The sequence below is a fragment of the Amblyraja radiata genome, chromosome 20, assembly GCF_010909765.2.
Source record: "Amblyraja radiata isolate CabotCenter1 chromosome 20, sAmbRad1.1.pri, whole genome shotgun sequence".
Taxonomy (NCBI): Eukaryota; Metazoa; Chordata; class Chondrichthyes; order Rajiformes; family Rajidae; genus Amblyraja; species Amblyraja radiata.
The window spans coordinates 12,159,542-12,186,842 of NC_045975.1; the positions used below are offsets into that span (position 1 = coordinate 12,159,542).

Consider the following 27,301-nt stretch of genomic DNA (forward strand, 5'->3'; position numbering starts at 1 on the left):
AGGCCCTTCGGCCCAACTCATGCATGCCAGCCAAGATGCCCTGTGGAAGCCAGTCCCCTTTGCCCATAGCACTCTAAACTATTCTTATCGATGTAAATGTCCAAACATCACTGAAATGTTGTTATTGTACCTGCCTCGGCTCCTTCCTCTGGCAGCTCGTCCCATTTACAAGAGAATCAAGAGTGTTTTATTGTCGTCTGTACCGAATTGGAACAATGAAATTCTTACTTGCAGCAGCACAACGGGTTTGTAAACACAGTACCTGTACTCAATATATAATATTATAAACAAGCACTAAAAGGCTCAATAAATGTGAAGTCCAATTTAATGCATAAACAGAGCAAAGTCCCTCGTGTGACCAAAGCAGTTCGGAGTGGCCAAACTACTCAATGCCACCAACCCCTATTGAATGGTCAGTGTCACCAAACTCTATGTGGAAAAAGTTGCCCCTCAGTTTCTTATCAGATCTTTCCCTTCACTTTAAACCTAAGACATCTAGTTATTAATTCCCTTACCCTGGAGAAAAATAGTGTGCCTACACCCTCTCTATCTCTCCTCCCCCCCCCCCCCCCCCCCACCTTGATTTTCAACGTGAATATCACAGGGCCTGTTTCCATGCTGTATGACTCTATAAGTGATGGTGAAGTGTGCAAAGCAGCATGTTGGTAATGTCACCAAATCTGTTACAGACCAAGAGGTGCAGAAGCTAAAGGTTGGACTGGACTCTCTCCTGGCTTCCAATGAAGAGAAGGTAAGGGATAATGTCCAGAAATATCTTCCCAGCCCATCTTACCCTCCCCTCTACCCTTCCAGCCATAGCCCGGACCCACTCCCCACTCGCCATCCACGTCTTCCTGCCTTCCTGCTTTCCCTCTGATGCTGTAGTGGCGGCTTCAGGTTGCTTCTCTTGCTGTGGATCAGCAGCTAATGCTACGCAGATTGGAGCCAGTATTGTCAGTGCCAAGACCAGCGACCGAGGCCCCCTTTGCCCTCTTAGGTGGATGTAGCAGATCCATAGACGCAGAAGAATTTCTATCCACCTTCTTGCATCCCTTCTTTATTTACAAAGAAGATGTCCTGGTTTGCTTGCCATTGGCGAGATCTTGCTGTGCAAAGCTGGGCCCGAACACTCCTCTCTAAACCTTGCATTGCACATCGTTGCAAAGAGTCTAAGCAAGGTGATTCCAAAGCTGTGGAAGGAGCTAAAAAAATGTATGTCTTTCATTGTGGGAGTGGTCAACAGTTTTTAAAAATGGTTCTTCTTTGGCCAGGATCTGAGGATTGAGGAGTTGAGTCGCCTGCTGGTCCAGTGCAAAATGATGAAGCAGATGATGCTGATGGTCCAAGGTAAGGAAGGCCACTCCGTCACCTCCTCCTGGCCTAGCCCAATGGGGCCGCTCTTCATCTCCCAGTCAATTCTCCCCGTCAGTGATACACCTGGTCATAAAGGATGTTGGCGGGCATGAGAACCCTGGGACTATCTTTGATCAGACTTTACTGGCTTTATCTTGCGCTGAATGGGACCACCCCAGGAAGGCATCTTGGTTAGCGTGGAGGAGTTGAACGGCCTGTTTCCACGCTGCCTGACTCTCTGTGTGGCATTTTGCCGAAGCTGGTGATGATTCCGGCCTGGCGTCCACCATTGACTCATTTGGGCACGGGCTGGTCACTGAAAGCCTCAGTGGAGATGGTGGGTTCGAGGAAGTCAGGAGGCGAAAAGCGCCCTGTCGGGAATGCACCATCACCTTATCGGATACAGCGGGCGTGAACCTGTTCCTATGGTTTTGTATGTTCTGACCACATTTGGTTTGGAGGGATATTGACCAAGCGCAGGCAGGTGGGACTAGTGTGGCTGGGGCATGTTGGCCGGTGTGGGCAAGTTGGGCCGAAGGGCCTGTTTCCACCCTGTATGACTCTATGACCACATCTGGGAATTGGCAAGTAATGAGTGATGCATCACCAGATAGACACAAAGTGCTGGAGCATCTCAGTGAGTCAGGCAGCACCTGTGGAGGAAAAAGACAGGTGATGTTTCAGGTCAGGACCCTCCTTCAGACTGAAAATAGGGGGTGGGGTGACCAGGATCAGCCTCTCGCCTCCAGCTCTTCAACCCCTCTCCCACCCCTACCTCCTAGTTTCAGTCCGAAGTCCTGACTTGAAACGACACCTATCCTTTCCCTCCAGAGAAACTGCCTGACCGACTGAGTTACTCCAGCACTTTGTGTCTCCCTTTGGTATTAACCAGCAACTGCAGCACTTTGATTTTCTCCAAGGTTTATGCGTCACCAGTGTCTGTGCTCGAGTCATAATTTTGTCCCAATCTCCCAGGAGAGTCGAATAACTGACTCTGAAGAAGGATCTCGACCCAAAACATCACCCATTCCTTCTCTCCAGACACGCTGCCTGTCCCGCTGAGTTACTCCAGCTTTTTTTTTTTGTCTATCTTCGGTTTAAACCAGCATCTGCAGTTCCTTCCTACACGAATAACTGGCACACAGTCTCCTCAAGTAATGTTGGACTACCCTTGTTTCCTCTGCCAAGAAGTAGGCTGAGGGGTGAACTGGTGGAGTAATATAAAATCACGTGAGGTTTAGATAGAGTGGAGATTCATAATCATTTTCCCATGAAAGAAGTATCTGAGGGGCAGGTTTATTTTTACGCAGAGAGTAATTGATATCTGTTGCGTGCTGCCAGAGGAGGTGGTGGAATTGGATACAACACCACTATTATAGAGGCATTTAACGGCCCGTCCCACTTGGTGATTTTTTTCGGCGACTGCCGGCATCATTGACTGACGTATCAGGTCACCGAAAAATTTGCGGCGTGACGCGGCGTGATGATGTATGACGCGCGGTGTTTTTTCAAGTGTCACAACATTTATTTGTCACCGCTGGATTTTGAAATGTTCAAAATCTTTTGGCAACACTGATATGACGCCGGCAGTCGCCGAAAAAATTGCCGTGGGACAGGCCCTTTAGATTCATATTTAAATAGGAAAGCATAGAAGTATATGGGCCTTAACGTGGGCAAATTGGATTAAAGTGGTTGGGGAAAAAAGGATGGAGTGGGCATGATGGGCAAAAGGGTGAGGGGAGCAAAATTTTAAGGAGATGAATGAGGCAAGTTTTTTTTTTTACACACAGAGGGTAGTGGGTGTCAGAACTATTGGAGGTTGATACGATAGTGGTGTTTAAAAGGCTTTTAGATTAAAAAGTGCAAGGTCCACAATGAAGTTGATTGGAAGATCAGGACTAAAGCCCTAGCTTATGGGAGGACTGTTTAGTAGTCTGATAACAGTGAGGAAGAAGCCGTTCCTGTATCTGGTGTAATGTGGGTTCAAGATTTTGCATCTAAGTTTAGTTTAGAGATACAGTGCCCTTCGGCCCAACGAGTCTGCGCCGACTAGCAGTCCCCACACATTAACACTATCCTACATACTAGGGACCATTTACAATTTTACTGAAGCCAATCGGCCTACAAACCTGCACGTCTCTGGAATGTGGGGGGAAGCCTGGGCACCCGGAGAAAACCCATGCAGGTCACTGGGAGAACCTACAAACTCCGTACAGACAGCACTCGTAGTCAGGATTGAACCTGGGTCTCTGGTGCTGTAAGGCAGCAACTCTACCGCTGCGCCACTGTGCTGCCCATGGATATGGGTGCATGGATATGCAAGAAATGGGGGTACACGGATCCCGTGCAGGCAGAGGAGATTAGTTTATCTTGGCCTTATGCTGTGCATCTCTATATCTTGCCACTACATAAGCTTATGGTAAACTTGCTCCCAATGTTTTGCCTAAGGATCTTCAGAACAAATACACCTGGAGAGCAGTGAAGAGGAGCTGACTGTCTGTTCAAAGAGAGCAACCCCCACCAAAATGGGGTACGCTGAAGAAATGAAACCCGAGGTAATGTCCTTTCAGTTGTCTTCTAATGTGTCCCATCACCTTTCATTTTGTGTACGTCGGTGGGGCTCAGAGGGCAGCATTCTTGTTTACCCGTGACGGTTATGCATTCAAATCTCCCTCTGGGACAGAGATGCTACCTCTTGTGCTTTCTGTGTCGAGTTTGTGTCTGTGTCACCCCGTGCTCCGGTTTCCTCCCCTATCTCAAAAGCATGTGGGTCAATAGACAACAGACAATGGGTGCAGGAGTAGGCCATTCGTCCCTTTGATCCAGCACCACCATTCAATGTGATCATGGCTGATCATCCCCAATCAGTACCCCGTTCCTGCCTTCTCCCCATATCCCCAGACTCCGCTATCTTTAAGAGCTACTGGGTGGGCCGAGGGGCCTGTTTCTGTGCAGTATCTCTCCAGAACTCTAGGAATTTGAGCACTGGACAAATTTGTGCAGAACTGAAAATGCTGTACTCACAGGGAAATGTATTTTCCAAAGGAAGTGAAGTCCAACAGCAGATGACATGCAATCAGGTGGATGCAAAGAGCCCATGGGTCAAACTGAAGGTTGCCAGAGCAAGTAGTCGAGGCAGGTACAACAACAGCATTTAAAAGATATTTGTGCAGGAACATGGATAGGAAAGGTTTGGGGAGATATGGATCAAGGGCAGGAAAATGAGACCAGCTTAGGGTACTTTGGTTGGGACGGGCGAGATGGGCTGAAGGGCCTGCTTTCTATGGATGTTGCCCTGGTCGCCTAAAGACTTCTCCCACCAGAGAGTGGGCTTGATCCAGCGATTGTCGTGGGATGTTGCTGTGCATAACATGGTCACCGTTTTCCTCGCGTCACTTCACGGTGGCGTAGCGGTAGAGTTGCTGCCTTACAGTGCCAGAGACCCGGGTTCAATCCTGACTACGGGTGCTGGTCTGTACGGAGTTTGGACATTCTCCCCGTGACCTGCGTGGGTGTTCTTAGCTATCTTCGGTTTCCTCCCACACTTCAAAGTCGTGCTGGTTTGTAGGTTAATTGGCTTGGTATAAATGTAAAATTATCCCTAGTGTGCGTTGGGTAGTGTTAATGTGCGGGGATCGCTGGTCGGTGCGGATTCGGTGGGCTGAAGAGCCTGTTTCTCCGCTGTATCTCTAAATTGACCTAAACTTCAGTGACTGGATTTAACCCGGCTCAGAAAGCAATTTGAGATGTCCAGACAACATGGAAGGAACTCTGGCCTTGCACGGTTGTGCCTTTTGCTAAACATGTTTTTTTTTAATTTCTTCTTGTTTCGATACAGCTGTCACCCAGAGTCCCCTCGTCACTGGCGGGATTGTGTCCGACTCCTGTTGAGATCGAAATGAGGTAAAGAGAAACTCAACTCTGGGTGGAGAGGTTGGGGCAGAGGCCGTTGTGTCTCATCGAGAGCGTTTGAATGGAGAGACAAGGAACTGCAGACCCTGGAATCTTGAGCCAAAAAACAGTGCTGGAGGAACGCTGCGGGTCGCCAGCATTGTGGAGCGGCATGAACAGATGACATTTCGGGTCAGAACTGTCCTTTAAACTGATCAGGTGAAGGGCGACCTGATAGAATAACACAGGCAGTTGGGGCTAGTGTAGATGGGGCATGGTGGTCAGCATGGGAAAGATGGGCTGAAGGTCCTGTTCCATGCTGTATGACTCTATGGCTCCATGGCTCTACTGTATGACTTATGATATAAGATCTTGAGAGGTAAACAATCAGTCATTTTTCCCATGATAGGGGTATTAGGAGGGCATAGGTATGGGACCTGAGGGATATGTTATTGGAGGGGTTGCAGAATGTGTTGGAGTCCTCTTGAACTGCTGAGGTGAAGATGGCTGCAGACTACAGGGCATTCGACAAGCATGGTAGGCTGCTCTGGAAGGTTAGATCGCATGGGGTCCAAGGAGAGATAGTTGAATGGATAGCAAATTAGCTCCATGGAAGGAAGCAGAGTGTGATGGTGGAAGGTTGCTCCTCGGACTGGAGGCCTGTGACTCGTGGTGTGCCTCAGGATTCGGCGTTGGATCTGTTACTGTTTGTCATCTACATCAATGATTTGCATGAGAACATACAGGGCAAGATTAGCAAGTTTGCTGATGGTGCAAAAGTGCGCGGTTTTGAAGATAGTGAAGCTGGTTGTGAAAGATTGCAGCAGGATCTGGAATGATTGGCCAGGTGGGCGGAGGAACGGTTGATGGAATTTACAGAAAAGTGTGAGGTGTTGCATTTTAGGACGTCGAACGAGGGCAGGACCTACACAGTAAATGGGAGGCCTCTGGGTAGTGTTGTAGAGCAGAGGGATCTGGGAGTACAGGTGCATGATTCCTTGAAGGTCGAGTCGCAGGTAGATAAGGTGGTCAAAAAGGCTTTTGGCACTTTGGCCTTCATCAGTCAGAGTATTGAGTATAGATGTTGGGAGGTCATGTTGCAGTTAGATGTTGGTGAGACCACATTTAGAATATTATGTTCAGTTCTGGGCACCATGTTATTGGAAAGATATTATCAAGCTTGAAAGGGTTCAGCAAAAGATTTAAAAGGATGTTGCCAGGACTAGAGGATGTGAGCTGTAGGGAGAGGTTGAGTAGGCTGGGTCTCTATTCCATGGAGCGCAGGAGGATGAGGACAGATCTTATAGAGGTATACAAAATCATGAGAGGAATAGATCGGTTAGATGCACAGTGTCTTTTGCCCAGAGTAGGGGAATCGAGGACCAGAGGACCAGATTAATAGGAATAGGATTTAATAGGAATAGGAAGAGTACCTTTTTCACACAAAGGGTGGTGGCAATGCTGAAAACTGGTACTCTGCTACCACTCTGGTATTTTTCCCATTGCACTACATCTTGCACTTTGTGTAGAGCTTGATTGTACTTATGTACGGCAGCACAGTGGCGTAGTGGTAGAGTTGCTGCCTTAGACCCGGGTTCAATCCTGACTATGGGTGCTGTCTGTACGGAGTTTGTACATTCACCCTGTGAACGTGTGGGTTTTCCCCGGGTGCTCCGGTTTCTTCCCACACCGCACTCCAAAGACGTACAGGCTTGTCAGTTAATTGTCGTCGGTAAAAATTGTAAATTGTCCCTGGTGTGCAGGATAGTGCTAGCGTACGGAGTAATCGCTGGTCGGTGTGGGCTGAAGGGCCTATTTCCCCACCATATCTCTAAAGTGTATAGTCTATAATTTGATTGCATAGCATGCAAATAAAGTGTTTCTCCGTATCAATGTAAACGTTTCAATAATGAACCAATACAAATCTGCCCCCAACCTCAGGCACTAATCAAGCCTTATTTGCATTCTAGAAGCGCCCAGCTTCAACCTGACAGAAACATGTCTGCAGACGAGGAAATCGAGGCTCCCATGCATTGGTGAGTAGAACAAGTAGCATGGATCCCTGGTTGATCCAGCGGTGGTGATGACCACGGCTGCCCAGAGCTCTGTGTATCTGCACTACACCAAGCGCAGGCTGTGACATCGTTTCGCTGAACACCTCCGCTCAGGCCGCCTAAACCTACCTGATCTCCCAGTTGCTAAACACTTTAACTCCCCTTCCCATTCCCACACTGACCTTTCTGTCCTGGGCCTCCTCCATAGTCAGAGTGAGGCCCAGCGCAAATTGGAGGAACAGCATATTTCGCTTGGGCAGCTTACACCCCAGCAGTATGAATATTGACTTCTCTAATCTTAAGTAACACATGCCTTCCCTCTCTCCATTCCTTTCCAGTTCTCCAACTAGTCTGACTGCCCTCGTTTACATTTTATCTCTGTTTGCTTTGTTGTTACCTTCTCCTTGCTAACAAATGATCTATTCTACATTTTCCTTGATCCTCATCCCCTTTGTCTCGTTTTCACACCTTACACTTTCTTACCTCTGTATCTCCATCTCCCCTGACTCATTCTGAAGAAGGGTCTTGACCTGAAACGTCACCCATTCCTTCTCTCCAGAAATGCTGCCTGCCCTACCGAGTTATGGGCCTGTCCCACTTAAGCGATTTTTTTCGGCGACTGCCGGTACTTGGCGCCGGTTGACGTAGGTTGACATACGACGTCTCCAATGGAATTCACCGAAGTCGGCACCCGGCGACAACCAACGTCACATGGCGACATCCTGCGTCTTCCTGGCGACAACCTACAACAGCCCCTACGACAGGAGAAGACAAGCTACGTCAAGCCCACAGTCGCCGAAAAGTTTTGAGCATTTCAAAATCCAGCAGCGACCAGGAAAACGTTACGACTCTTTAGCGACTTGAATGAGACTACTCCCGACCATTAAGGCATCACCCCACGAAAACAGCCTAGTCGCCTGTAGTCACCGAAAAAATCGCCTGAGTGGGACAGGGGCATTACTCCAGCATTTTGTGTCTATCTAGCGTCTGGTAGTGAGTCTGACCTCTTCTACCACGAACCGTTAGACCCCCCCGGTACGGGTAAGCCATCCAGGTCCACATGGTGCCCCAGAGGTGAGCCTCACTAACAGCTCATTGACGTGAAGCCCAGAGACACGCCCATCCTACCCACTGACAGATGCAGTGAGGACCCTCATCTCTCCGCCGCTCCATCACTCATCCCCACTCACCCTCCATGTCCCTCCCAGCCCCAAGCTCACCTGCCTCCCTCACATGATTCCTGCGCCCCTAATCTCCCCTCAGTTCTCCCTTCTCGTCTTTGGGCCACCCCCTTCCCCACTTTTCTTTGCACCGCCCCACTAGTCCATTTACCCCACTCTTGTGTTTTCTCTCTGTTCGGGTGGCACAGTGGTAGAGTTGCTGCCTTACAGCGCAAGGGAGACCCGGGTTCTATCCTGACTACGGGTACTATCTGTACAGAGTTTGTACATTGTCCCCGTGACCGCATGGGTCTCCTCCAGGTGCTTCAGTTTCCTCCCACACGTGCGGGTTTGTAGGTTAATTGGCTTTCTGTAAATTGTCCCCAGTGTGTAGGATAGAACTATTGTGAACAGGTCTATGGTCAGTACAGACCCGGTGGGCCGAAGGGCCTGTTCCATGCGGAATCTCCAAAGTAAAGCCTTGCCCTCGCTATCAGACCCCACGATTCACCCCCCGACAACTACCTGGCTGGCTCGGACACTCCCCAACTAGGGGCAGGGAATCAACCATTGGCAGGAGTGGATGTTAATCAGCCCCTAGTTGCCCCCTCAGGATCCATCAGTCACCCTAGGGACCCCTCACCCCCCCCCCCCTCCTTCCAGCGCCCCTTAAACCCTGCAGCAGTCCAGAGTGCAGTGGAGGGGAGAGAAAGCCTTGCGACTTGTGTGGATGTCCGCGCTATCTCCAGCCTCTGCTCTACCAATTGTCATTCTCTTGTGAACGTCTACAGGATACAACCAAGACATTCATCTGCCAGCATGGAGGAGCTGAACAGTAGTCGAACCCAGAAGGTTAGTGCTACCAGTATTCTCTATTGCTACAGGAGGAGGGAGAATCACAGCCTTGAGCACTAGACCTGACTCTATATCCCACCCACCCCCAATTAGTTGCGTCTTATTTTAAAGGGATGCTTGTGAATTAGCAGTTCGTGAATGTCACCGCTTTTGTGCTCCTGTACCAGCTTCCCGATGGTAGCAGCGAGATGAGAGTGTGGCAAGGGTGGCGTGGGTCTTTGATGATATTGGGCGCCTTTTCGAGGGAGTGCCTCCTGTAGATCCCTTCGATGGCGGGGAGTTCAGTTCCTGTGATGGACTGGGCAGTGTCTACCATTCTCTGTGGTCTCCTTTGTTCCTGGGCGTTTAATTTTGCCGAAAACGGCCACGACGCAACCAGTCCTGGGACATTATTCACTGAAGATAGACAAACAATGCTGGATTACCTCAGCGGGTGAAGCAACATCTCTGGAGAAAAGGAATTGGTGACATGTTGTGTTGAGACCCTTCTTCAGACTTGCCTTCAGTCTGAAGAAGGGTCTCGACCTGAAACGTCACCTATTCCTGAGTTCCTCCAGCATTTTATGTCTATCTTTGGTGTCAACCTGCATCTGCAGTTCATTCCTACACATTATTCACAGGTGTGTCTTCCAATGTCTCCAAAACCGAATATATTGCTGTGTTGCCATTCTGTGCAGCTAGTGTCCTAACCACACGTCAACGTTAACTCTGTGTGTGTGTGTGTGTGTATTTTCCCATTAATCCGTGTACTGATTCCACCTTCCTCCTCTCTCCTCCTCCCACTCAGCAGCTCCCAGTCTGGGAAAACAAGGAACCAGCGCAGTCTGAGGTATTAACTCGTTTATTTAATCTTTACCCTCCACTCTGCTACTCCTACTGGTTGCTGTGTCACTCACTGTCTGGTGTGTGTCTGTGTGTGTGTGTGTGTGTGTGTCCCGGTGTAAGCTTTGTGGAATTGTCAACCTGCCTCTGGAATCTCTGATACAAAATTAACTTGTCTCTCCTGCAAAGTTCTGCGTTGCCAATTATGTTGGATAAGGGTGGTCTGGTGTTCATCCATTTGCAAGGTGCGGGCACTGCTGGTGAGGCTGATGTTTCTTGTCCCTGCCTAATTGTCCTGGATTATTGTGTATTAACTACAAGGAGAGGTTGACAAACTTGGATTGTTTTCCCTGGAGCATTGGAGATCGGTGCTCTGGGTTCAGCTGTCTAGGTTCCAAACCTTCTCATCTCCTGCCCCTTCTATGATGTTCCTTAAAATATGCATCTCTATCCAAGCAGTCTCTCGCCATTCCTTTTCCGTCTCCTTCTGAACCCCAGTTCATGTTATAGGAGCAGAATTAGGCCATTTGGCCCAACTCTGCTGTTCAATCATGGTTGATCTATCTTTCCTCTCTACCCCCATTCCCTTGCCTTCTCCCCATAACGTTTGACACCCTTACTAATCAAAAATCTCTGCTTTAAAAATATCCATTGACAGCCTCCACAGCCTTCTATGGCAATGAATTTCAGATTCACCGCCCTCTGACTGAAAATAAATTCCTCCTCAACTCATTTCTAAAGGTACATCCTTTTATCCTGAGATTATGCCCTCTGGTCCTAGACTCTCCCGTTAGTGAAAAACATCCTCTCCACATCCACTCTATCCAGGCCTTTCACTATTTTGTAAGTGTTAATGAGGTCCTCTCCTCATCCTTCTAAACCCAATGTCGGATTTAGAATGTTGTGTCCAATGTCTCAAACACCACGTTATAGATTTGAGAATGGGTTTTTGAGAGAGTAAAGGTGCAGGGAGGAAAAGTTTAACCCTGATGCTAAGATCATGGTGGGGGATAGGGAGCAGGTTTGGGAGGCCAGCTTCTTCCTTCCCATCATCTTGTGTCCGGATAAAAGATAAGTCCCGACCCGGAAGGTTGCTTGTCCTTTTCCCTCCGCAGATGCTGCCGGACCTGCCGAGTTCCTTGGGAGGTTTGTATTTTTTAGCTCAAGATTCCGGCATCTGCAGCCTCGCGAGTCTTCGGGATGAGTGGACGTTTATTCCGTGCCTCTTGACTTTGTCCGACAGGGCAAGCCTTACTTGGACAGCAAATACCAGACCCTCCCGGGGAAACTTCCGCCGTCCAATCACTTGGCCAACTCTAACCAGTTCCCCCGGAGCCCAAGGCCGGCTTCAGGCCCAACATCAACATCAGAAGCTCTTGAAGACTGGGAGAGCGCGGCAACCAATCTGAGTAAGTTTGACTGGTAACATTTGTCTCTCAAATGGTCCATGGAGTCTCACAGCACACCATTTGTCCCATCGTGCCAGTTCTGGGATGACCCTTCGCAGGAACTACAACACAGAAAGAGCCCATTCAGCCCGTCGTGTCAATGTCAGGCCCTGCAGCCCACTGAGTCCATGCCAACCACCCGTGTACACTAATCCTATGGTTATGGGTCATGTGCAGGCAGAGGGGAATAGTTTAACATGGCATAATGTTCAATACAATACAATACCATTTATTTGTCATTTGAACCTCACATGAGGTTTAAAACGAAATTTGGTTTCTGCAGTTATACAAGAAAAGGACCAAGACACACAGCAACACAATTTCCACAAACATCCATCACAGTGAATCTCCTCCTCACTGTGATGGAAGGCAAAGTCTTGTCTCTCCCCTGCTCTCCATTCTTCTCCCGATGTCAAAGTCAAAGCCCCCGGCGGGCGCTAGCAAGTCCGCGGCCATTTAAAGCCGCGCCGGGCGATGTAAGGCCCTGCTCCGGGTCTTGATGTTGGAGCCCCCGGCGGGCGCTAGCAAGTCCCGCGGCTGTTCAAGCCGCGCCGGGCGAGGTCAGGCCCCGCTTCAGTACAGCCAGTCTGGACTGCAGGTCCTGTTCCCGTGCTGTTCTATGTTCATTGCTTTCTGACAAGGATGAACATGTCTGCGGAGAAGCAAGGTACAGCTTTGTCATGTTGGGTGTCAGCCAACAACAACTTGCCAGTGCCAACTTCCCAGCAGTTCTGGCAGGGAGACTGTCTGAGCTCAAGATGTTGGGATCCCAGGCAGTGGACTTGAAGTGTACACGGTCTGAGTCCACCGCCAAGATCCTGACGTGTTGACAGTGTAAACTTTAATTTAGCACTGCACCCTTTCCAGAAGCAGTCTGCCTGTGGCTCTGTTTAATCAGAAATGCAACAACCTACCTAATGACACTCAGACAGAGGTAGCAGACCAAGTTTAAACAAGGGTCGGAAGGGGAATTAGACTGAGTGGGGTGTTAAAGAATGTGATGAGAGTGGAATTAGACTGAGCGGGGAATTTAAGGGTGTGGGTGAGTGAGAGTCGAGAGGAATTAGACTGGGTGAAGTATTTGAGGTTGTGGAGAGTGGGATTAGACTGGGTGGGTTATTAAAAGCTGCTACGAGTGCAATTTTAGACTGGGTGAGATATTAAAGAATGGTGATTAAAGGAGAATTTTTATTTTCTGGAGAGGGCTGTAAGATGGGCAGTTTAGGGTTGGAACTGTCACTGATCCTTTCATTTCTTTGACCACTGTAATGGACAGATAGCCAGGGATGGACAGATCTGCTTCAATAGTTAGGGCACCATTTTAAAGGGAGGGGAGGGGTGTGAGAGGAACTCCCCACACCAGGCACACCAGACAGCTCCTCTGACAGGATCGAGCTGTCAGAGGAGATAGTTGAGGCGGGTAATATCGCCACGTTTAAAAAAACATTTGAACAGGTACATGACATGGCTAGACAGGTTTAGAGGGATATGGGTCAAACGCAGGCAGGTGGGACTAGTGTAGATGGGGGCAAGTTGGGCCGAAGGGCCTGTTTCCACGCTGTGTAATTCCACAGTGAGCCTCACAAGAACAAGACATTGTTCCCTCGTGGGACAGTGGTCCAGCTGGAAGAGCATCTGCCACACAGCGCCAAAGACCCAGGTTCGATCCTGACCTTGGGTGCCGTCTCTGTGGAATCTGCACATTCTCCCTGTGACCACATGGGTCAGCAAAGGGTGCTCCAGTTTCCCACCACATCCCAAAGGCGTGCGCGGTTTGTAGATTCGTTCATTTCTGTAAACTGCCACCTAGGGTGTCAGGAGTGGATGCAAAAGTGGGATAATATAGAACCCGTGAACAGATGATCGATGGTCGGTGTGGACTCGGTGGGCTGAAGGGCCTGTTTCCATTTTGTATCACTAAACTAAACTTCGAACTATGTTTCCCCCCCCCCCCCTTAGGAGAGGCAGAGAGAAGTGTCGACTCCACCCTTAGCTCGCCTGACCTCTCACCTCCCTCCTCCACCACCGAGGCAGACCAGTTCCCTTCGATTTCCTCCGAGAACAAAAAGAACAAAGGACTCAAGAAATTCCTGGGGAAGTGAGTTGGAATCTGCAGCCTCTCCGCCATGTGGGAAGCTTGCAGTGTGATTGATGCCTAGCTGTGAACTCTGCTGTAACAGGGCGCACTGTTCCCAGGAGCAACGCGCGGGAGGAATTGTGTCTCTTGTGTCTCTTTAAAAGCAAATGCAACAAGGCCGGTTAATAGAGCCATTGCCTCATGGCTGCAGGGAACCCTGGTTCGATCGTGACCTCCGGTGCTGTCTGTGTGTAGTTTGCACGTTCTTCCTGTGACCGCCTGGGTTTCCTCCCAGATCACAAAGACTTGCTGGTTATTTAGTTATAAAGTATTTAAGAAGGAACTGCAGATGCTGGAAAATCGAAGGAACACAAAAATGCTGGAGAAACTCAGCGGGTGAGGCAGCATCTATGGAGCGCAGGAAATAGGCAACGTTTCGGGCCGAAACGTTGCCTATTTCCTTCGCTCCATAGATGCTGCTGCACCCGCTGAGTTCCTCCAGCATTTTTGTGTACATTTGGTTCTTTAGTTAGTTGGTTGCAGTAAATTGCCCCGGGTGCTTTTTGTTCATTCAGTTTAGTTTATTATTGTCGCGGGCACCGTGGTACAGTGAAAAGCTGTTGCTGCGTGCTAATCAGTCAAAGAAAATACTACACATGGTTACATTCAAGCCGTCCACAAGTGTACGGATAAAGGTACAACATCAGTGCAAGATCAAGTCCAATTAAAGATAGCCAAAGGGTGTGTTATTGAACAGATGGGTCTGTGAGGGGAGATGGTGAGAATAAGGGCGGGATCAAATGGGATTTTGATTGAAGGAAACATACAGCATTGAAATGGGCCATTCATCCCACCGAGTCCACGCCAATCATCGATCACCCGTTCACACGAGTCCTATGTTACCACACCTTCGCATCCACTCCCTACACACCAGGGGCGATTTACAGCGGGCCAGCCCGCAAGTCTCTGGGATGTGGTAGGAAACCGGAGCAGCTGGAGGAGATCCTCACAGTCACAGGGAGAAGGTGCAGATTCTACAGAGACAGCACCCAAGGTCAGGATTGAACGCGGGTCTCCGGCGCTGTGTGGCTAATGCTCGTCCAGCTAAACCACTGTCCCGTGATGGATGATTGATGTTCAGGACTGAGTCAAGGGCCTTAAAAAGTAACACGTATATGCACAACTTTTTTTAAATGTAGCAATAGACATAGAAGAGGTGGCAACGAAGGCCTCGAGTGTGTTTGCCTGCTTTTGTTTGAGGCATTGAGTATAACAATCATGTTGCCTTGTTATAGGACTTTGGTTATTGTGTGCAGTTCTGGAAACCTCATTGCAGAAAGAATGGGGAGGCTTTGAAGAGGGTGCAGAAAAGGTTTATCAAAATGCTGCCTGGATTAGAGGGCATCGCCTATTAGGGGAGGTTAGACAAACTTAGATTCTTTTCTCTTGAGCGTTAGAGGTTGCGGTGAGTGCTGATAGAGGTTTTCTTTAATTATGCGAGGCAGAGGTAGGGTTGGCGATCGTCAACGTTTTCCCAGGATGGAAACGTGTGGACTGGGCGACATCCACAACTCTCTGCCATTTCTTGTGGTATTGGGCAGAATTGGTGCCAGACCAAGCTGTGATGCATTCTGATGAGATGTGTTATGCAGTGTAAGTGAGTGCAGCTATGGAAGCTGATAAGACATGCCAAACTTTCTTCATCATCTGGGGAAGTAGAGGCATTGGTGTGCGCTTTTGACTGTAGCTTCAATGTAGTTGGTCCAGGACACATTGTTGGTGATAATTACACAGAGGAACTTGAAGATCTCGAGCATCTCCAATTTGAGGGAATTGACCAAGCCATGACTGCGTTGAATGGGGCAGCAGACTTGTAGGGCTGAACGGCCTGCTTCAATTATGTTTGTATGTAGTTTTGCAGAGCGAGCAATGCTCCATTTTGTAATGAATGAGTGAAATACAGTATCTGTAATGAATTGTAGTATCTGTGGGGAGAAGGTGGGGGAAATGGGAAGATGGTTTGCTCTTGGGTAGACGTAATGGGGCGCAAGATCTCCTTCCATGCTGTAACCATCCTTCTCTCTTCCTTCGCTCTTCCGTCACCTAGAATACGCAGGACGCATTCGAGCTCGCTCCAGGACGACGACGAGGGCACAACGGAGTTCAAGAGAGGCGGACTACGAGCGACCGCGGGTCCCTGTCTAATACGGTCCGGGGAGTGGTCCGGTCTGCGGATGTGAGTCTCAAAGTGTTGCGGCAAAACTGGGGAGCAAAGCTGTTAAAGTGGGTGTATGTTGAGAGATTAGGTTCAGAGCAGCACTGCTGGTGGAGCTGCTGCCTCAGTGTTCTAGAAACCCAGGATCGATCCTGACCTCCGGTGATGTTGGTGTGGAGTTTGCATGTTCTCCCCGAGGGTTTCTTCTGGCTACTCCGTTCTCCTCCCGCATCACAAGGACGTTCAGGTTGGTAGGTCAATTGGCCACTGTTAATTACTCCTGGGTGCGTGGGCGAGTGGTAAGAGAATCGGGGATGAATCGTGTGAAAGAGTGGGTTCCAGTGAGATTACTGGGGGGAATAGGACTGTTGACATGGCTCTCAAGACGTCATACCCCCGATGGGCTGAACGGCCCTCCTGTGCTGTTAGAAATATGAATCTGACATATTGGAGTCACAGTTGTATTTAGTTTATCGTCACGTGTACCGAGGTACAGTGAAAAGCTTTTGTTGCGTGCTACCCAGTCAGTGGAAAGACAATACGTGATTACAATTGAATCAATCAATCAATCAAAACTTTATTGTCATTTAGAAATACATTGATATATGCAATTCTAAACAAAATTCTGTTGCATTTGGCTCCCCGTGCAACACAAAAATAAACAGAAGGATAAAATGGATAAAAAGATACAATAGATAATGGTGGCGGCACATTACATGGCATTCAAGAGTCTGATGGCTCGTGGGAAGAAGCTGTTGCAAAACCTTGACGTTCTGTTACTTATGCTATGATATCTTTTGACCGAGGGCAGCAGAGTGAACAGTCCATGATGGAGATGTGTGGGGTCCTTTATAGGTCCATCCAAGCTTGCCCCATTTACCTGCATTTAGCCCATCTCCCTCCAAACCTTCCCTGCCCACGTGACATGTTGGCAGAGAATGCAGGCACCTCGCATTTTATGTGTTTGTTTAATGCGTTTTTGAAATAACGTGCTTGTTAATTTCAGATCACAGTTTGATGTACACGCCTGCATCATGGGATGATGCACTCAAATTTACACATGACAATGCAGTTGGGCACATGTTTAATTTTCACATTATTTAATTGCGCGCTGCTTTTCAAGAATATAACTCCCACGTAAGACGCAAGGTGCCTGTATGTTTAAGGTAGGAGGGGGATCTTGTCCAAATAATTATGAACGATAAGCTTTTCTCGTATGGTCTTTATTTATAAAGCTTGCTTATCCCAACACAGAGGAGGCCATACAGCCTGTTATGTCCATGTCAGTTCCACAGCAGGGCAATCCCTTCAATTGCATTACCCCACAGTCTTGACTGTCCACCTTATAATTGCCTCTATTCAATAGGATCAGGGCTGATGCTTCATCTCTGCACCAGGTCACCGTACTCCCCCTTATTCCTGGATGCTCTTTTCAGTTTAGAAGCCCCAAGCCCCCGTTGCCCCAGTGAATGATACAAAATGCTGGAGTAACTCAGCAGGTCAGGCAGTGTCCCTGGAGAATATGGATTGGCATGTTCAGAAGTGATAGGAGCAGAATTAGGCCATTCGGTCCATCAAGTCTACTCTGCCATTCACTCATGGCTGAACTATCTATCCCTCTCAACCCCATTCTCCTGCCTTTTCCCCATAACCACCGACAGCTGTACTAATCCCCTATCCTTGTTCTCCAGGAATGCTGTCTGACACGCTGAGCTACTCCAGCATTTTGTGTCACCGGCATTTTATTTTTTTTGGTATAAACCGACATCTGCGGTTCCTTGTTATCACACTACTGTTGCCCCGATGGGCTGAATGGCCTATTTCTTTCCCCGAATGTTGCATAACTCCACAGTAAAACCCCTCCTATGACGTCCTGTTTCAGAGATCCGAACACGCCCTTCCACCAGTGGACAACTGACCAGGTGTGCGCTTGGCTCGAGGACTCTGGCCTCAGTCAGTACGTGGCGTTGGCCAGGCAGTGGGTAACGTCTGGGAAGAAACTATTGATGGCAACCCCTCAGGAGCTCGAGAAGGTAAGATGTCGTCCCGCCGAGCCCGGTACACCGGACAAACGCCGGAGAAGTGGGTTACACGGCATACGGCTCCGTCGCTGCGGGTGGAGCTGATGATCTGTTGCGGGTGAATGACCATTCAGTCCTACAATCCTGGGCCCTTTTTATAGTAGGACGGCTGTAAAAGCAGTGGTAGAGTTTGTGCTTCACAGCGCCAGAGACCCGGGTTCGATCCTGACCATGGGTGCTGTTTGTACGGAGTTTGCGCGTTCACCCAGTGACAATGCGGATTTTTGTCCGGGTGCTCCGGTTTCCTCCCACACTCTAAAAATGTACAGGTTTGTAGGTCAATTGGCTTTGATCAAGTTGTAAATGGTCCCCGGTGTGTGGGATAGTGCTAGTGTGCGGGGATTGCTGGGCGGTGCGGGTTCGGATGGCCGAAGGGCCTGTTTCCAGGTTGTATCTCTAAACTAAACTGCTGCCTGACCCACAGAGTTCCTCCTGCACTTTGTGTTGTGCATAAGATTCCAGCATCAGCAATTTCCTGTGTCTCCTCCATAGGCTTCGAAGGTCCCTGGGGTATCTTGGGCTTGGGTACGGTGAATTGTTAAATAGATAAATGACTCTCTCTTGATTCTGTGTGTTTCCTCTCCTCTAATAATGTTGGATGCAGGAGCTGGGAATAAAACACCCGCTGCACAGGAAGAAGATTCAGGTGCTCCAGAAGGCAGTGGAGAGTGGGCTGAACGAGAGTGCAGGGAAGCTTAACCACATCTGGGTGACACGTGAGTACAGTCCACGCCTGCAGACCAAGGTCTATCTGCCTGGTCTTCACAATGTTGAGCTTCCACCACGGTCAATGATCCGGGCAGCACAATAGCGCAGCGGTAGAACTATGACCTCACAGCGCCAGAGACACCAGTTCGATCCTGACGACGGGTGCTGTGTGTACGGAGTTTGTACCCTCTCCACGTGACCTCATGGGTTTTCTCCGGGTGCTCCTGTTTCCTCCCACACTCCAAAGACGTGCAGGTCTGTAGGTACTGTAAATTGGCTTCTATAAATTGTCCCTCGTGTGTCGGATAGTGCTAGTGTATGGGGTGATCGTTGGTCGGCATGGACTCGGTGGGCCGAAGGGCCTGTTTCCGCCTAGCGTACCTAAAGTCTAAAGATCATTCAGTTGCGACAAATTTCTGCTGCGCTGAATAGAAGCTGAGGCCCGGTGCTCTCTGTTGCTTCATATAAAATGTCCGAACATCACTCCGTGAGCTGATCTTGATGCTTCTCCTGGCTCCAAGTGTGGGACCGAGCAGAGATCTTCATCCAGTGTCAACGCCACCCTTTGGATCAGAGACTTAGATGAGAAAAGGTTGCTCAGCTCCACCAGTGGCACAGCTGGCAGAACAGTTGCCCCAGAGACCCCCGATCGACCCTGATCTTGGGGGCAGTCTGTGTGGTGTCCACATGTTCTCCCTGTGACCATGTGGGATTCTTCCAGGTCCTCTGGTTTCATCCCAGGGACATGTGGTTTTGTAGGTTAAGTGGCTGCTGTAACTTGCTCCCAGTGTGTAGAGAGTGGATACGGAGGTGGGATAACATAGAACTAGTGTGAACGGGTCATGAATAGTCGGCGTGGACTCAGTGGGCCGTGGGGCCTATGTCCATGCTGCAATCAAACAGCTGGTGCTGTTCCTGAGTTTGTTTTAAGCCAGTTGCGTTCACCCGCATGGGTCTCAGCACGAGAGAGCTGAGAGAGGTTTGTGTCCCACACTAATACATGGTGAATGGTGGGTGCCTACAACGCTGTGCCAGGGGTTGTTGGTGGAGGCAGATATAATAGTGGTGCTTGAGGCTTTGGGAGAGGCACATGGATATGGAGGGATATGGGACAGTGGGGATTAGTTTAACTGGGCATCGTGTTTGGCACAGGCATTGTGGGCTGAATGGCCTGTTCTTGTTCTGTGGTGATATTCGCTATTAAGCTGTCTTGCGTTCAGCTCTGTTGACCCTGTTTGTGTTGTGTTGTGTCTCAGGTTGGCTGGATGACATTGGCCTGCCTCAGTACAAGGACCAGTTCACGGAGTCTAGGGTTGATGGCCGAGTGTTGCAGTACCTCACTGTGGTGAGTTAACCAGTTGCCGGCACCGTGCTGCAAATCCGATTATGGGCTCTTGGAATGAACGAATGTCTGAAATGTTGAACAATTTGGAGTCCCGTGGCGTGAAACAAACAACTCGTGGCACGTGAAGGTTGGCGCAGCGGCGCAGCGGGAAGCTTACTGCCTCGCAACTCCAGAGGCCCAGGTTCAATCCTGACTACAAGTGCTGTCTGTACGTTCTCCCTGTGACCACGTGGGTTTTCTCCAGGTGCTGGGGTCTCCTACGACACTCCAAAGCAGTGCAGTTTTGTAGGCTTGGGTAAAAATTGGCTTGGGTAAAAATTGTAAAATTGTCCCTAGTTTGTGGGTAGTGCTGGTGTACGGGGTGATCGCTGATCGGCGTGGACTCGGTGGGCCGAAGGGCCTGTTCCCATGCCGTATCTCTGAAGTAAAGTCAAAAGAGAAGGGTTTCAAATCAACTTCTGTCAAGAAAGATACCTTAGCTTGGAAACAGGCCCTTCAGAACACCAACTCTGCACCAGCCATCATCCATTCATTCACACTAAACCTAGTTTACCCCTCCCACATCCCCATCAACTCCTCCCAAATTTCTACCGCTCACCTACAGACCAGCGGCAACATGCGATTATCGCACCAACACAAATTACTTTGAAACATGGGAGGATCTTGGAGAACGTCCACATGGTCACAGGGAGAACGTGCAAACTCCTCACAGAGAGCACCCGAGGGGAGGATTGAACCTGGGCCACTGGAACTGTGAGGTAACTGTACTAGCTGCACCAGTGTGCCATCCATTCCTTCAACCCAACCTCTCCGACTCTTTGTATCTCCAGTAGTGAGTCAATCGCATTTCATGCATGCTAACTTTGCTAAGGAACGTCCTTTGACTCTTGAACAAAGTGTTGGATGAACTCAGTGGGTCATGCAGCAACTGACTGAAAAGAATGATCCCAGGAATTATTGGGTGAACATATGATGGGCGTTTGAAGGCACTGGGCCTGTACTCACTGGAATTCGGAAAGATGAGGGGGGACCTCATTGAAACTTACCGAATAGTGAAAGGCCTGGATAGAGTGAATGTGGAGAGGATGTTTCCACTAGTACTGTGCTGGCATGTGGATATGCAGGGAATGGAGGGGTGCAGGCAGATGGGATTAGTTTAAAGTAGAATCATGGCAGGTGCAAACAGGGTGGGCCGAAGGGCTTGTTCCTTGTTGCATTTGTTCATGTTTTACGTGTTGGCAACGGGTGATACCGCTGGGTGACACTCTTTTGTTCTATTGCAGAACGACCTCTTGTTCCTGAAGGTTACCAGTCAGTTGCATCACCTGAGCATCAAGTGTGCCATCCATGTGCTCCACGCCAACAAGTTCCACCCAAACTGCCTGCGACGTCGACCTTCTGATGAGGTAAGGGCCCCATTCTCCGGAGAGTTTACCCGACGTGTCACACACGTGACCATATGTCATCACGCTCGGTGATGCATTAAAAAATTCTTGTAAGAGATTAATCTTATGCCTTACTATTTTCCTACCCACAGAACTATAATGCATGTCTGCCACAGACATGAACATTCTAACGTGACCAGTCGTATTTTACCTCCTACCCTAAACAAACTGAAAAAAATATGGATCATATATATAGTACAAAACAATGCACCTGTAATGCTTTCAGAATTAGAAGAGATGTATTCCACAATGTTTCATCTTTTCGGTCACACACGTGACTAAGACTGGGCCTATGGGGTCTCCCAATGTCACATGTCGATGAAGGGCCCTGTGCCCAACTTACCCCCTTCGATGCTTTGTTGTGCAGTTGTGTGTCGTAGCGCAGAGAACCTAGTCTGCGCAGAACCAAGGACCAAATTACAGAATCAAATCGGATTTGAAGCGTTGAAATCTCATCTCGCCTAATGGTGGATTCTTACCACAATCCACCGGTTTGTACGTTCTCCCCGTGAGGTTTTCTCCGGGATCTCCGGTTTGCCGCCACACTCCAAAGACATGTAAGTTTGTCGGTGAATTGGCTTGGCATAATTGTAAATTGTCCCGAGTGTGTGTAGGATAGTATAAGTGTGCGGGCATCGCTGGTCAGCGTGAACTCGGTGGGCCGAAGGGCCTGTTTCCACGTTGTATCTCTAAACTAAACTAAACCAACTAAGATTTGGAATCGCCAATGGGGACATAACTTTTAATTCCAGATTCATTTAAGTGTAAATTTGCCAGCTGCTCTGGTGGGATTTGAACTTGAGTCTCCAGTTCACGTCCAGGCTTCTAGTCCAGAAACGTAGCTACTGTTCTTAAGCCACGTGTTTTCTTGTCCGAATCAGAGTGCTGTTTATGAGAGCATGTGTGCATCGATTAACTGAGGCAAAGTCAGGCTTCCTTGTCCTTGTGAAGTCAGTGGGAATCTGACCTCACTTCACACTTACTTCCAGTTCAGTTTAGTTTATTGTCACGAGGTACAGTGAACAGTTTTTGTTGTGTGCTAACCAGTCAGCAGAAAGACTACATGAACACAATCAATCCATTTACAGTGTATAGATACATGATACAGGAATAACGTTTAGTGCAAGGTAAAGTCAGAAAAGTCCGGTCGAGGATAGTCCAAGGGTCATCAAAGAGGTAGATAGTAGTCCAGCACTGCTTTCTGGTTGTGGTAGGATGATTCCGTTGCCTGATAACTACTGCCATTTGTTTAGACAATCCTTCTACAAGAATCTTGGAATTTTCAGGAGAGGTTTGAAGAAAATTGCATTCACTTTGCAAAACTCTCCCACATATTCTGGTTCCCCGGTTACTGGAAGGATATGATTAAAGTTGGAAAGGGTGCAGAAGAGATTCATCCCCAGGATATTACCTGGGCTTGCGTGATTGAGTTATAGGGAGAGTTTGGATAGGCAGGAACAATTTTACTTTGGACTGTAGGAGGCTGAGAGGTGACCTTATTTAGGTGTACATTCATCATTTGCTCGTGTGTCAGACGATGTAGCTCGCCGTCAGCTTCTGTCGTTGTCCAACATGTTGACAGAATTGTCGCCCGACACGTCACAGAGCGCATCGCGTCGTGGCTTCCAGGGAGCGCCACAAGGAGGCTTCTGTCATGGATCCCCCAAGTACAAGTTCATGAGGGACATGGATAAAATGAACGCTCACAGTCATAGAGGGACACAACGTGGAAACAGGCCCTTTGGCCCACCTTGCCCACAACGGCCAACATGTCCCATCTACACTCGTCCCAGCTGCCTTCCATGTACCTGTCTAACAGTTTCTTAAATGTTGGGATAGCAGACTGTTCATAGCAGCCTGTTCCATACACCCACCACCCTTTGTGTAAAAAAAGTTACCCATCAGATTGCTATTAAATTTTTCCCCTTCACCTATGCCCTCTGGTCCTCGATTCACCTATTCTGGCCAAGAGACTCTGTGCATCTACTCGATGTATTCCTCCCATGATTTTATACAACTCTATAAGATCACCCCTCATCCTCCTGCTCTCCAAGGAAAAGAGACCCAGCCTACTCAACCTCTCGCTATAGCTCACACTCTCTAGTCCTGGCAACATCCTCGTAAATCTTTTCTTCCTATGTCCTCTCAGTCCTCTCCCGACGGTAGAAGATTCTAAAACTGGAGGGTCTATGTTAATGATGAGAGGGGAGAGAGTTAAGAGGGACCAACATACCCCATCTACACCAGTCGCACCTGCCTGCGTTTGCCCCATACCCCTCTATACCTATCCGACCCATGTAAAACCTAACCTACCCAAGTTCTCCAGAGATGCTGCCTGACCCGCTAAGTTATTCCAGCACTTTGTGTATAACCTTTAACAGACATTAGTGCAGATATATGGATAGGAAGAGATTAGAGGGATGTAGGCCAAATGCTGGCCTATGCTAGTAGCACGCAATGCCAGCTTGGTCGGCATAGACAAGGTGGGCCAAAGGGCCTGTTTCTGTGCTGCACACCTCTGATTCGATGAATAATTTTAGTTTTCCGCTTGTGTGTGCGCAGAATCACACGACCCCTTCTGACGTGGTCCAGTGGTCCAACCACCGCGTGATGGAGTGGCTGAGGGCTGTCGATCTGGCGGAGTACGCGCCAAACCTCCGCGGGAGTGGAGTCCACGGTGGCCTGGTTGTAAGTGCATCGGTTCAAGCGCACGTTCTCTTGCACGGAAACTAGTGCGGCAGCAGAGTGGCGCTGCCTCCCAGCTTCGGTGACGCAGGTTCAATCCTGGCCCTGGTTGCTGTCTGTGTGGAGTTTGCCCGTTCTCCATGTGTTTGAGTGGGTTTCCTCCAGCTGCCCCGGCTTTCTCCCACATCTCAAAGTCTTGCAAGTTAAACGGTAGAATGTAAATCACCCCTAATGTGTAAGGAATGGATGTGAAAGCGGGATAACAGAGGTTTGTAGGCCAATTGGCTTGGTAAAATTGTAAATTATCCCCAGTGTGTAGGATAGTGTTTGTGTGCGGGGATCGCAGGTCAGCGAGCACTCGCTGGGCCAAAGGGCCTGTTTCCGCTCAGTATCTCAAAACTAAACTCCTTGCCTTGATGTAGATATTGGAACCACGGTTCAACTCTGAAACGTTGGCTTTGCTACTCAATATCCCGCCTCAGAAGACCTTACTTCGACGGCACCTGACCACACACTTCAACACGCTGATCGGACCCGATGCTCAGCAGGAAAAGAGAGAATTAATAGAGTCCAGTAACTTCATGCCCCTCAACACCACAGCCAAAGTGAAGGTAGGTACCGGCAGACACCAACCCCTCAGCCTCTCTCACAGAACCTCCCGTGGAATGGGGGCTGTCCACTTTCTACCCGGTCTTGTCTGACCGCAGTAACTTTCCATTCTCTGTCTTTCCACCTCAATCCCACAATGTCATCCAGTCCTTCCACCCACCTGATATACTTCTCCTTCCCCATTTGTCACCCCTTTCACTCTACCCCCTTCTCCATTTCTCTTTGCCTCTCCCTATATGCTTGTCTCTCTCCCTCTCTCCTTGCCTCTCTCCCTCTTTGCCTCTACCTCTCTCCCTCCCTCTCCCACTCCCTCTCTCTCCCTTCCACTCCCTCTCCCTTCCTCTCCCACTCCCTCCCTCTCCCACTCCCTCTCTTTGCCTCTCTGCCTCTTTCCCCCTCTCTCTTTGCCTCTCATTCCTCCCCTCTCTCTCTCTCTTTGTCTCTTTCTCCCTCTCTCTTTGCCTCTCTCACTCTTTTCCTCTCTCCCTCTCCTCCTCAGCACCTCTACTGTTCTGTCTCTCGCTCGAATCTTTATTTATATTTTTTTCTCTCACTCTGTGTAGCCAAAGAGACTCAGTTTCTCCCACTTTGGGAATCTGAGGAAGAAGAGGCCCGATGAATGCACAGACTACATTTGCCCGACGGACTCCATGCAGCCAGCAGCCAATGGCTCCCAGAGGAGCAGCGCGGGTCACCGAGGGAAGAATGCCGTGGTGGACAGGGGCCTGGGTCGGCCAGGCCAGGTGAGGAGCCTGGACTGAGGGCCGCGGTCCCAGCTGTACTGTCTGGCCAGCCTTGTCCCAGCAGCTCACTGACACCTTCTGTGGGCCTTCCTTCCACAACCTCAGGCCAAATAACCATTGTGTGACGACACTAATCGCTGGGCGACGATAACGGCTCATCCCGACATTGAGCCACAAGCACTCATTGTCTATGACATAAGAAGCTGGCGTGCAAGTGCACACAGTGCCCGTCTCTGTGTGCCCGTCTGTGAAACCAAAGCATTCTTTGTACAGATTCACCAGAATATATTTTTCAGGAGGTAAAGCCAGGTCGAATGACATTTGTACTGTGTAATTTTAGACGATTGAAATCTGTGTAAAATGTATTATTTGTGTGCAAAGGGACATATTTTATATTTATGATTCGGAGATGAAGTTGTGCCTCGGGCCCCCTTGAGCCAGAAGTAGACCTCGTGTGGAAAGAGGGGGCCGTCTCGATCACAACTTTCCAGGGAGGTTTTTAGGACCCACTCTGACCACAGTATCGTGTCCTTGGGATTGTGTAGGGTGGGGTGGAGTGGGAATGTGGAGTAAGTTCCCGACAGCTATTCTGTGTCCGACGTGTTGGGCCTCCCATTTAAAAGGTGAAAAATTCCGATGGGATTCGGAAGTCGGGCTTCGTGTTGGGGGTGGAGTGGGGGGGGGGGGGGGGGTAGTTGTGGCCGGCACTGCCGTGGGATCCTGCTGTGTACCCCTGTGAAAACACACCTGCCCCTCCCTCCTGCCACCAAACCCCCTCACCCCAAACCACTCGAGGGGGGGCAAAGAAATGGCCAAAATCAGGTGCCAGAGACACATAGAATTTCCTCCTACAAACTGCCAAGCCTTCTCCCCATTGGTAACCTTCATTTAATTAATCCAAGATTCTTCGCACTTTTTAATCAAAAATAAATGTCAAAATCCACAGATGAACCCAGATAAAGGCAGAAACTGCTGGAAACATTCAGCAGGTCAGGCAGCGTCTGTGGAGAGAGAGAGAGCTAAGATTTGTTTCCAACCATCTGTGCTTCTTTCTTCACAGATGCTAACTGGTGTTTCGAGTATCTGTGACATATTCTGTTTCTTAGCCCCAAACTGCCACCAGCATCTTCCAATTGTTTTTTTATTCCTGATCATTCTCCAGGGGAATACAGAGGGTAGGAAATGTAGTGTACGGGGTGAGAGATGTTCGACACGATTGGCCTGTTTCCGCGTGTATCTCTAAAGTCTAAAAGAATGTACTCGAAGGCAAGGAGCATCGGCCTCTCTGCTCTTGGTAACATTGGCTTGTCCGTGAGTTGCTGTCTCATCCGTATCACCGACCAGGCTCGACATTTAGCCACTGGCCCGTTGCCTGCCGTTTTCCTGCCCGCCAGATTACTCCCTCATGGTGAAGATCTGATCTAATTTAATGTGTAAAATCCACTCCGGGGATTCCAACACTCAAGGCTGTGTTGTGGGGTTGCATTTCATGGATCCTCTGTGGCATTTTTAACTTTAAAACCAATGTTTTTACTACATGCTTTTTAAACTGAGAATAAATATTTCACCTGGTGTGTAAGTGGGATGATGTTTCACCCAGATGATTCACTCACATTGGTTAAGAGATCTAATCTACACATACGGGAGATACAAGAGACTGCAGATGCTGGAATCCTGAGCAAGACAAGTGCCGGAGGAGCTCAGCAGGTCAAGCAGCATCTGTGGAGGGAATGGACAGGAGATGTTTCAGGTCGGGACCCTTCTTCAGACTGGAGAAGGGTCCCAACCCAAAGTCCCGACGTCAACAATG

The 27,301-nt window shown here is 49.1% G+C and overlaps 1 protein-coding gene across 6 annotated transcripts in view; it reads left to right on the forward strand.

Annotated features, from left to right (window-relative positions):
• The window catches only part of ppfibp2 (PPFIA binding protein 2), a 105,664-nt gene extending 78,590 nt beyond the window's left edge, over positions 1–27,074 (forward strand). For 4 of the 6 annotated variants that reach the window (XM_033038813.1, XM_033038815.1, XM_033038811.1 and 1 more), the window contains 17 exons: positions 690–751; positions 1,272–1,347; positions 3,802–3,908; positions 5,192–5,256; positions 7,215–7,280; positions 9,250–9,310; positions 10,101–10,142; positions 11,379–11,544; positions 13,543–13,681; positions 15,768–15,896; positions 17,758–17,908; positions 18,561–18,672; positions 19,921–20,009; positions 21,293–21,415; positions 24,017–24,142; positions 24,562–24,750; positions 25,312–27,074. In XM_033038813.1, coding sequence (XP_032894704.1) covers positions 690–751; positions 1,272–1,347; positions 3,802–3,908; positions 5,192–5,256; positions 7,215–7,280; positions 9,250–9,310; positions 10,101–10,142; positions 11,379–11,544; positions 13,543–13,681; positions 15,768–15,896; positions 17,758–17,908; positions 18,561–18,672; positions 19,921–20,009; positions 21,293–21,415; positions 24,017–24,142; positions 24,562–24,750; positions 25,312–25,509 — 1,901 coding nt within the window. In that variant the 3' untranslated portion in view covers positions 25,510–27,074. The remainder of the gene's footprint in view (positions 1–689; positions 752–1,271; positions 1,348–3,801; positions 3,909–5,191; positions 5,257–7,214; positions 7,281–9,249; positions 9,311–10,100; positions 10,143–11,378; positions 11,545–13,542; positions 13,682–15,767; positions 15,897–17,757; positions 17,909–18,560; positions 18,673–19,920; positions 20,010–21,292; positions 21,416–24,016; positions 24,143–24,561; positions 24,751–25,311) is intronic. The other 2 variants (XM_033038812.1, XM_033038814.1) reach the window with 2 other exon arrangements.
• Positions 27,075–27,301: the final 227 nt, after the last annotated feature.